Source organism: Aulonocara stuartgranti (genome assembly GCF_965226115.1).
Source record: "Aulonocara stuartgranti genome assembly, chromosome: 13".
NCBI classification, from domain to species: Eukaryota; Metazoa; Chordata; class Actinopteri; order Cichliformes; family Cichlidae; genus Aulonocara; species Aulonocara stuartgranti.
Window position 1 is genome coordinate 22,471,819 of NC_138949.1, and position 11,532 is coordinate 22,483,350.

An 11,532-nucleotide genomic window follows, 5' to 3' on the forward strand; every position below is an offset into this window, starting at 1 on the left:
CGTAACGTCGTGATATGAAAACCTCCTCAATTTCTGATATTATCTTTAGCTTTGTGTCAGCGTGTCAGTTGTTGCGGTATCTCTTCAATCTTTGATAACAACGTGTTCTATTCTGAGAATATTGGGAAGGGTTGATTTTGGAGGGAGCTGCATATGTGTGTGTGTGTGCGTAGATGTTTGTGTCTAGCTGGGCTCCCTGTGGTCATTCTATTGGTCTTCTGGGTGGGTGGTCTGTTCCAAGAGAGGAGTACTGGAAACATTATACCAGCGTACACACACGCACACTTTTACACATGCACAAAGGGAAACTGGGAATCACACCAACGCAGCACAGCAGAGGGTGGAGCCGGCAGGAGTCTTCTTCCAGATGTGTGATATTAATTTAGTTGATCCAAAACATGAACCGGTAGCTCCCACTCAGTCATCACCGTTTAGCATGTGTGTGTGTGTGTCTGCTGCTGGTGGTGTCGCAGCACTCGACCTAATTTTTTAATATTTTCAGACCCATAAAACACCTGTAAGTTTTTATTGGGATAAAGTCTATTAATTTGAACCCTAAGTAAGAGATAGAAATCAAGACTGACTCAAATTCATGAGTTTCAGGTGGAGGAAACTACAGAGCAGAGCGGGCTAGAGAGAGGAGAGGTACATGATTAAAAAGGGGGGAAAGATTAGGAGTGGAGCAGGTTATGAGAACAGCCTCCACTCTGACCTGTGGAGCAGCGCCCCTGGACTTTCATACAATACATTCCACCGGGGAGGAGAGGGGGATACGGTGCATGGAAAGACAAAGAGACAGAAAATGAAATTAAATAGGAAGAGCGGAGGAGGAGAAGGAGACAAGATGTAGGAGGACGGAAGTGGTTGATTGGGTTCCCCCAGAGATTCTTTTGTTTAGATTGTTCTGCATTTCACTTCTTTCACTCTCTCCCCTCCACCTCCCACTTTTTGACATCTGAGGTAGATTACAACAGAGACCCTGGGTCACATTTATGACTTAAACCAAGAACATATGGTGTGTATGCGTGTTTGAACATCCATTTCAGTACAGTGGGATTCCCCTACGGTCCTTGAGTGGTGGTCAGATTTATTTTCTTGTCCATTGTCTCTTGCTGGGATATCAAAGGACTATTGTTTGTTGATCAGCAAGGGTTCCTCAGGTTACTTGCAGGTCCTGGACAAAAGTGCTTTGCCTTTCTTCCACATCTTCCCTTCTTATCTCCTTCTATTTTTACTTTTTAAGTATGCTGGCCCTACCGCAGAAAAGCCAAGAAACAAAGGATCAGCACTTCCACAGAAATGTTGTTAAGATTATAAAAGATTAAGCGCGGTTATGTCTTGTTTGTCTTGTTTGGTCAGGCATGTTTATTGTTCCAAAGGTACCTGACTTTCTATTTGTACTGCAACGGATTTGATTTTATACGAAGTTCACAGACAGATTACCAACTCCACCACTGCAGCATGTTGTTAGCAAGAAGAAAGAAGAAATATTCCCATTAACTTCAGCACAACAAGCACATCTGTAAAAGTGTCAGTTGACTTTATTAGCATCAGCTTCACTCAGTTGAAGAAAAACAACTTTTGTCTTTGGAACGTTTAACCATGGAAGAAAAAAAAAAAAGCATCTATAAAATAAGTTGCTGGAAGGACAATATATAAAACAATGGCATCAAAATAGGTTTGACAAGAAGAAAAAAACAAAGAAAAAAGGCTCAAATATTTTTGGATGCGGGGCATTTTTCCTCTGTTTGCCCTGTTGTTTACAAAAAATAACAAAAGAGGAAAACAAACAAAAAAATGTATTTACAGTGCATATATTTACATTAAGGCATTTTTGCTGGGGGAAAAAAGACGGTTGATCAGATACAACCCCTGCTTCTACACAATCAAATAAATAGTCAGATTTACCATTATACATTACAGTGCTATATTATCGATATGCTACCTGCAGTGAATGAACAAATACAGTTATAAGTGCAGGCTAAATCTCCCCATCAAATGGACATTCAGGCGTACATTAAAGGATAGGTTCACACTTTTTTGTTATGCTTTTTTTGTTTTAAACAATACTCCATATCCATATGTACATTAAAAGAGTTGGTGATTGACGAGATCCGTTTGGGGAGCGATTTCAATGCAAGCAATTGGGCAAATTCAATATTCTGTGGGGGGGGGGGGCAAACTAATCTTCAACTTTAGAAGCTGAACCAAAGTTTCAACAAGTTAATAATAAATTTTAAAAAACAAAAAAACAAAGTGAACCCGTCCTTTAACAAAACGTGTCCAGGAGTAGTTAGAGCCAAGATAGCTCCGTAGAGCCAGAGCATCCCAGGATGTCCGCGAAGTGGCCAGAGCTGTGCTGTTACATTACCACAAGGGTGGCTACCTTATAATTCAAGAGATTTACCTTTTCAAAGCTAAACCTAGAGATTTAACAGATTTAGTTTTTCTTTTCTTAAAAAGCACCATGTTTTTAAAACGATTGACTACACTCATCACAGCTCTGCTACTAGAGAACAAAAACACATAAATGAGAGAAAGAGGCACTTAATAAGGTGTTGGCGATGTGTTGAACATGATGCTTTGGTTAAAACAATTAACAGAAGTAAAACGCTGGGTGAGACTGATCTACACTAATAGCATGCTGCATTTTGAAGACACTTCAGTGCACATTCAAGTTTGTGCATCAAATACTGTCGATTCTGTATTAACTGAATGAGTCCTAGAACACGTCTATGGGTTCTGCTTACATTTCTCTGGATGGAAATCCATCAAAAGACGACCTGAATAATTCATCATCTAATTGCTGCTCTTTAGCATCCATCCACCTCCCTCTGTTTCTCAATCATCTTCCAATCTCCTCTCTCTAAAATCAAAAATTTCTCCCTCTCGGTCTTTCTCTCCATCTCCATCTCCACCCCCACACTCTCACTTTTTCCCTGCTCTCTCTTCCCTCTCTCCAGAGTACAAATGCCTTAAATTTTTAATATCTGAACAGCAATGATTTGTGTGGTGCACACAGAGATGTAGTCCAGTAGTGATAATGATCGTTCCAGTGGTGAATGAGATACTTGGGCCAAAAAGGCTGAGGCTTAGATTACCAATTCTAGTGCAAATCTAAGGATTTGGTAAAGAATAAAAACCTGGACATTCCAGTTCTAGAGAGAAACTAACAAATCAATGAGTAAACAAAGATTTGGCTTGACTAGTTTTGCAAACAAAAGCTTCTCTTTTATAAAAGAAAATTAAGCCAGTTCTATGTTACAATAAAGACAAAAAAGATGCTGTTTTAATTCATTCCAGTCACACCCCATCTCATCTTTTCATTTGCCCAAACACATCTATAATATGTGTATCTGGTGGTTAAGGGACCAGAAGATCCTCTGGCCACCATCTTCCTACTTTAAAACCTCCAAATTGTTCCACTTGGCGTTAAGAGCAACATGTTTGTTAGGCTATCAAAGTGTTTTAGCCCACGACAGCAGCACCAGGAAGAGCTGTGATGTCACTGAAAGTCACTCTGCATCAGGCAGCTCGTGTAGCTGCGGGACACGGAGTGAATGCTTTATGTTTTGTCAAGATAGTGCTTGTATTTTTGAGCATGTGTGCAAAACGTTGCTAGTTCTGGTGTCTCTTCATGTGCAGGGCAAGGTGATCCGATCGGGAGAAGGAGCGTGAGCAGACGCCACACTGGAAGGGTTTGGCGCCCGTGTGTTTCCTGTAGTGACGCGTCAGCTCATCCGAACGAGCAAAACGCCAGTCGCAGCTGTCCCACGTACACCTGTACGGCTTCTCGCCTGCAGGACAGGAGAAAGAGTTTGAGTGAGTGCAAACCGCCGTGCCGTCTGGTGATCTATTCTGAGCTATCGCTTGATCACACGATACGAACCAGAGCAGGACTGTCAATATTCAGGTACTAAGAACAACAATTATTGTGACACAAGCCAATTCTCTAACTAAAGCGATTCATACAGTTGGGTGGAGGAACTGGGAAAACAGGTTTCACCGAAAACGCCAGTTGTCTAACTAGATATACAGTCATAACACGGTCACTCAAAAGCATTCATCAAGCATTCACACGCCAATGCAGCAACCAGTGCTTCATAATTTTCCCACAGTGCCTGGTCTGTATTGTCAACTTTTCCCTCCAGGTATTTTTCTTTAATGACTGCAGCACATATGTCTTTCTGTCAGTCATTCCAGCAAAATTCACCTGCAGCTTCAGGCACTTTCTGAAAAACCAGTCTGCTCTGCTCGTTGTCCCTCTGGGAGAGTTTTGTCTTAGGCCCACAAGTTGACCAGTGTATACTCAGGTCTACTAAATGTAAAGCACTTGCTAAATATTTAGTATGCAAGTATAATTCATTTTTCTGCAACTTAAATTCAACCTGACAAACCTACAGTAACTACAGTACATGCAAAAGACCAGAACAGAAAAACTTAGAATTATAACTTGTACATGTTGACGCGTCTACTGCTTCTTTGTATTTAGCGTGTGTCTGATAACAGTGGATGCTTAAAAAATATGAAAGGATTGGAAGGAACTTGATTTTTGCTGAGCTATATTCCTCCCTTTTCCTTCTTTTTGTACCCTTTCATCCAGATTTTGAAGGTTAAGTGGAATAGCATCTCATTTCAGCAAACACATTTTTTGGCTTTTTAAGATTCATGAATATGAGCCACTGTGGTGCAAAATCAAATGGAATAAATCAAGCTGTGTGGTTGTTTTCCTTCTTCCACTCCTCATCGCTTTTAACCTCTATTTACATATCAAAAACAGAGTCCAGAATCAGTGTCCCCATTACTCTAAATACCCCCCATTCCATTGTAATGAGAAAACAGTGAAAATGTTTTGAGCCTTTTCTGTGGCTTATTCAGGCCACCAAGGCTAAAGTTAATAATAATAATAATGATAGTGGAAAAAACAACTATTTGAGAATCATTTTTCAAAGCTCTTTGCACTATAAACATAATCCCATTAAACTGAAGTGGCAGCATAAATCACAGAGATGGCTTGTTTTATAATCTGGACAAATAAAAACAGAACTATTTCCGCATGATAAACGCCGCTGGGGACATCCAAGAATTTTTTTCCCCCCTTTTGTCATTTAGGTGACCAACTCTTCAAACAAGCACATCAAGCTCTGCAGCATTGCTTTTTAAAAAAAAACAAAAACAGAGTAAACCTGTTAGAACCACAGTGTCACCAAACTTAAAGACACACACCTTAAACCGAACGCAAGGAAGAGAGACCATGAGAAGGCGCTGTTTAAGGGGGAAAAAAATCAGAAATGATTTCCAATACAGAAAGAGGATATTTCTCACAATACACCCACCCACACATGCACACACACAGACACACTAACAATCAGGGTAATGGATGTTGATGGAGATTAGAGTGGGAACTCCCAGTGGGACCCAAACGCATTAGGAATCATCTCATAGAGATTACTGACAGGTGTGTGTGGAAGTGTCCGTGTGTGGGTGTGCACGTGTGTGTACGAGTACATAAGTGTGCATTCGAGCAGCTAAATAAGAGACGGAGAACGAGTTATAGACGAAGATAGAAGTAAAGGAGGAGGGCAGGGTTGAAGATGAAAGTATGAGAGCACAAAAACAGAGGAGAACAGGATTGGAGAGGGGGAAAAAAAGGGGGGGGGAGAAAATAACTAAGCGAGGCCGACAGAGGCATAAAGGACATGTAGTTGCTGCTAGATAACATTTACGTGTCTAGTTCTCATCTTGCGGTCTGTAATAAGTGCAATCACCACAATCAGCCTGCAGCATGAGTGATGCCATATATAATTGTCGCGTCATGTTCCTGATACGAAAATGCAAAGCACGCGCACCCGCAACGATGTTCCGAACAAGTAGTTTAGATCCATAATTAGGACACATTCTGGCTTTTGTGTGTGTATCCAGATGAGCGAGGAATGTGTAGATATCAACAGAAGCTTTGTTTTGTTAGCTGGAGTGAGGTGGGGCCCAACACCTAAGCATTTGTTTATTGACCTTGCTTGTCCAAATCCAAGCTCAAATCTAAACCTGACAGGAAGAAAGGGAATAAAATGAAATGCAGAGAGAACGGAATCAAAGTGGAAAAGTGCATTAAAGCATTTGAACAATTCCTGAACGGGCGATGGGATTCAAAAAAAACATGGCACCACACGTTTAGCACTGACCACATAGTCTGAGAGTCATCCCCTGGCAGAAGTGTGTCACTTCCACCTGTTTTGATGGAATAGTATATTGGGCAGAGGATGGGGAATGGGCTAGGATACATTTACACACACATGCCAAGAACACAACACTCTGCCTAGCAACATAGTGCCAGTGCAGATACTGAAATACGAGTCCTGTGGTCAGCGTCATTTTTTTTGATGGGTCTTTTTAAAAAGCTGCATTAATTAGAGGAATCTCTTACCAGTGTGAGTCCTGAGGTGTGCTTTCAAATGGGACGACTTGGTGTAGACCTTCTTGCAGCCTGACGACAGACATGGAGATAAACACAAACAGACGGCTTAATCCAAGTAATTCACACGTGGCAAATATGCATTTACCCAATAAACTGAGCTGTGGAATTCAAAAAATCCAAACTAATGAAGAACAGAAGCCGTTTTGGAATCAAATATAGTAAAGTGTGTTTCGTAGAGCCTCAAATCCTGCTCCATCTCATCTGCTGCTTTCCAAAATGAACAAAACAGGCTCTGTTAAAAGCAGCCCTCATAGCCTCATTTGGTATTAAAAGGCATTTGATTACAAGCCTCGAATCACCAACAATGCGACCTGAAAACCTCTGTTTTCTCCTTCTGCGCACGCTACAGTTTGTTTCTACAATGTCAGAAAGGTCATTAAGGATTTTGAACGATTTAGAAAGATATTCGTCAGATATCTTATGACTTTAAGTTAGGAAACGATAGAATTTCGTGTATTGCTATGATTAAACTGTGAGCAGCTGCAACAGTGTGACTAATATACATACACTTGGATGAAGTGTGGCTCTGTGAATATGATGGATCTGCTTCATCTGGCTTTTTAAGAAGTAAGACGTGTGCTAACGTGCTGCGGTAGGCTCTGCTTAAGCCTATTTTACATGCCGCTACAGGCTAGCTGACATTACATGTCCTACAAGTAGCTACATATCATACAGTCTGTATGTGTGTGTGTGTATGTGTCTGTGCGCCAGCTAAAGAAAATAAATACTTTAATCTCAGCATGCAATCTCTCAAGTGTAACAGTATGAAGATATGTGTGTGGGAAAAAAGATCAAATGATTCAAGGAGAACATCTTTTTAATTAACACAGCCCCTGCATACAAAAACGTGCACTCTCTCTCACACACACAAAAACAGGTTCATTCCACAATCATACCAGTGATTACTCTAAAGCCACCACACTGTTTGAGAGCTCATAGCTGAAAGTGCCACAGTCATTTGAGGTGTGCTAATATATGCAAAGCAGTGTTTGAACCAGATAGTTGACTGAAAGGTAGTAACAGTCTGGCTGGCAGTACAGAGTGTATTCTGCCTCCACGACCCAAAGGCATAGGCAAATCATTCAAAACATGAACAGAAACATTCACTACAATGCAGTGATAAACTAAACACACAACGGTGATTACATTCACAGTGCACATTCAGTGGTGTGTGTGTGTGTCGTTCTTCTAACCTGGGTAATCACAGTGGTGGATCCGTCGCTTCTCTAAGTCGGGGTTGTTCCTTCGGTTGTAGCGGACAGCCACTGCGTTCTGTGCTGGATTTGGGGTTGGTGTTGTCGTGTGGGCTTGAGGAAGGACTGTGGCTGGGCCTGGGACTGGTGTGGGGCCTGTAGGGTGGGGCAGAGCTAAGCCACCTGGTCCCGGGCCAGGTCCAAGTCCGGGTGTGCTACCTGCAAGCTTGGAGGCAATGGTGGCAGCATACGACGGAGGTGGTGACATGTTGTGGAGCAGCTCCTTCTGCCTGTCAGGGCTGCCGGGCTCTGAGTTTGGCGGAGAGGGTGGCAGGTAGGGCACCTGCTGCTGGAGGAATTGGGGATGTGCCTGAGAATGAGGATGTGTGTATACCCCACCACCTAGACAGCGGTAGGCAGGCTTGACAGTTTGCTCTTGTTGAGAAGCAGAAGTAGCTACTGGCAAATCATGAAAAGGTGTGTGCATCGTGGTAGTGTGTTGGATCGGTTGCTGCTGCTGATGGTGATGATGATGCTGAGCCTCCATCCCATTGCTATGGCGATGATCCAAGCCAGAGTTTAGGAGCTGAAACAGCGAGCCGCTGTTGTCATGGTGGTGGTGGAGAGCGTGCTGCTCAAACTGTGGTGACATTTCCTGTTTGACATACACTTCTGGCAGTGAATCACCACCGCGGCTGCCTCCCAGCTGATTGAAAACACTGGTGAATTCTGGTAACCCAGTTAATGTCATGTTTGTGGCGGAGTTTTCCATGGCCATACTGCCAGGGCCGTGGCCGGATGTGCTGCAGCTACTTGTGGGCGTAGTGCCGGGGCAGTGGGGCTGCAGGTTAGAGGAAAAACACGAGGAGGGAGATTCTGTTTTAATGTGAGTGAGACTCGGGTGGTTCTGGTGTTGAGGGGACCGCACCTGCTGGCACAAGCCCATCCTCAGGTAGCCGACGTCAGGGAGATAAAGATTCATGTTGAGGGTATAGGGAGCCCCAGCGTCAGTGAAGAACTGATCCACTGCTGACGAGCTGTCTCTGAGTGACTTCTGCTGGTTGTCTGCAGGGTTTGGAAGTGGAAGAGGCTGAGGGGAGAGATATCTGTCCATCTCACACTTTGCCTGAGGATTAAAAGGGAAAACACGCATTAAAAAGAAAAATTTAAGAAAAAAAACAAACAAAAAACAAGCAGTTAACATAAAAATAAACTTTCTGTTGAATGAAAAGTACCAAAGCCTGACTTCACTAAGTCCTTCTCAGTGCTTCTATTCTGAACCACTATTATGAGAAGACAAAAGGTTTGATAGGACAGTCACTGCTAAAGCATTTATCAAGTAGTCATCAAAAGGCAGTTGCCACATTCCCTCGCGGCCTGCAAGGCTGAACTCAGAAACCTGACGGTGGTGAGGCCCACATTTGAGGATTAAACGATGTTATGTCAATAAAGAACCTGATCTAACGCCTCTGATTTGAACATGTGCAGCTATTACAAGCATAACAGAGCAGCCAATCGCCGGTCAAACTGCACACCACAGGTGAACAACTTGGCATAAAAAAATGCTTCATTCGTACTGCTCTTTTTGGTCCAGCTCCTGTGGCTCTGGGGGGATCTAATCGGTATAAAAGTTAAAGAAGCAGAGCACCAGAGGATGAAACAGTAACATGAAAGGGAATAGGGAAACACCCATGTCTCCCTGCAGCAGCAGCAGCAGCAGAAACAGCAGCAGCAGTAGTAGTCTGGGGATGGGCTGCTATTTGAGGGTCCTGATCCTACCAGCTGTTATAGATCTCCCTGCTATGTTGCACAAGTTTCTTTCTAACTGGGGACAGAGTTGCCGGGACGTTTCTGTCCGAAGCTGGAGTCAGTTGCTGTCAGCGTGGTATGATGGTGAGAAGGGACGCCAAGGAGAGACCAACAACTGGTGACCAACTGGCTGGCTGGCATAGAAAACATGCGGTGAATGCGTTTTGCAGGCGGAGGTGCTCGACTACGCGTCCAGCTGGTCGCTTATTACCGAAAATAGAGCTGAATAAAGTGACGGTTACGATCGCGCAGAGGGGGACGACTGAAATTTAGACTCAAATAAATAAACAAATAAACAAGCAAACAGAAAAACAAGCTGGATTTAAAGCCAGACTGCCACGCCCATTCAGTGAAATGCATCACTAATGTATAAAGTCGGTTTGATTTCCAACCGGTTTACCTGTGCGTAATCATTTTGTCCAGCCTTGTCTGCTTCGGTGATCTTGCAATCCAAGCCGAACAACGCCGAGTCCTCCAAGGGGAACCCAGCGGGCAGAGTCGCCTTCTGCAGCGGGTAGAAGGGATCCTCCTGCACGCCGCCGCTCATCGTGAGTGTTGCGGCCATGAAGCTCCGACGCAGCGCCGCAAAAACGATCGCTTGCCGTGTGTTATTATGCAAAGCGGAGGATGCTACAGCGTACAGAGAAACGAGTGGAGCCGACGAGGTGTAGTGCGTGCGTTAGAGTAATTAATGTGTGCCTGTCGGCTACATCTCCTTCCACTTGTTTCATCCCTCTGCTCCGGCCCACAGACAGTTTTCTATCTGGCGTTCGCAGGGCGGAGCGGCCCCAGTGTAAATACAGACCGCGCACCGCCCACCAAACCTTTAAAAACGCTTTGATCATTCATTCACCGGCCACCGCCCTACGTTTGCCATCCATACACACCGACAACAGCGCCGTAAAAAAGTCCACGAGACCGGTCAAACCGCATTAAAGTGGTGAAAGTTAAACTCATCGCAGCCACGTTAACCGACAGAGTTTTTGTAAAGTGTTTTGAGATGATAAAAACAGATAAAACGTGGAAAGGCACCGCGAAATTGGTCAAATAGTGGGTATGATGCACATGACTGCATATGACACACGCGTGTTACTTAATATAGTTACAGCAGGTACAGGTGTGGTTACAGGTGTGGACTCTTGTGTAATGCTGTGTCTATAATCTATAAACTGTTTCGATGTTGCATTAATGGTTAGTCTAGTAAGGAATCAAGGAAACTATTGGACAGAGCAGAAGAATAAAGTGGAATTCGATGGAAATACTTGAAAGTATTTTAAAACTGTACTTGAGTAAAATGAGACCATCTGTTACAGGAAATATTTGTGTTGTCATCAAACTATTATTAAAATATTGTGGGGGGTTTTTTTTGACTCCAAATTAGTAAATTACCAAACAATTACAATAACAATAATAGGTTACAATATAAAGCGCCTTGATGCGACTGTTGTTGCGATTTGGCGCTATATAAATAAAATTGAATTGAACACAACGTTTATATTTTTGCCTTTTGCTTCCACCTCAGTAGATTTGAAGTTAAACAATCAAGAATCAGGTGAAGCCCAGGCTCATCTGTAATCCAGAGGGCTGAACGCAAAAAATATATGAGCCATCTTTATCTACCCAAGTGTAATTGGACAAATAGAGGAATAATTATAATGTTCAGTTGTAGTACTTTGTTAAGAAACCTTTGCCAAAACAATGACAGTCTGAAATCCATGGATTTAACCAAATGCAGTAAAGCAAATGCTTCACTGCAGCTGCCATCAATTATGGTTTGCTCTTGAGTCTTTCTGCCTTTCGCCTTCAAAACTTGATGCTCAATCAGGGTGAGATTAGAAGATTTACACGGCCACTACTGAATATCCTATTTCTTTACACTTTATTCAGAATCACCTGGGCCTTGTGCAACATGCTTTGGCTCCCTCAACATCTGTGCTGTGTAGCAGCTTCCAATCAACAGCTGCATTTAGCTGAATATGAGCAAAAATCATACACTTCACGATTAATCCAGCTGTTTCTGTTGCATTATCAATGATCACTACTACCTTAGTGAAT

General features: G+C 43.0%; 1 protein-coding gene across 1 annotated transcript; it reads right to left on the minus strand.

The window, feature by feature from the left end:
- Positions 1 to 1,519: 1,519 nt before the first annotated feature.
- Positions 1,520 to 10,396, minus strand: klf5a (Kruppel like factor 5a). The gene is made up of 4 exons (XM_082557433.1): positions 9,878 to 10,396; positions 7,669 to 8,794; positions 6,425 to 6,484; positions 1,520 to 3,797 (listed from the first exon to the last, which is right to left on the minus strand). Exons 1-4 carry the CDS (start codon positions 10,040 to 10,042, stop codon positions 3,619 to 3,621), a joined length of 1,530 nt encoding a protein of 509 aa, XP_082413559.1. The 5' UTR covers positions 10,043 to 10,396; the 3' UTR covers positions 1,520 to 3,618.
- Positions 10,397 to 11,532: the final 1,136 nt, after the last annotated feature.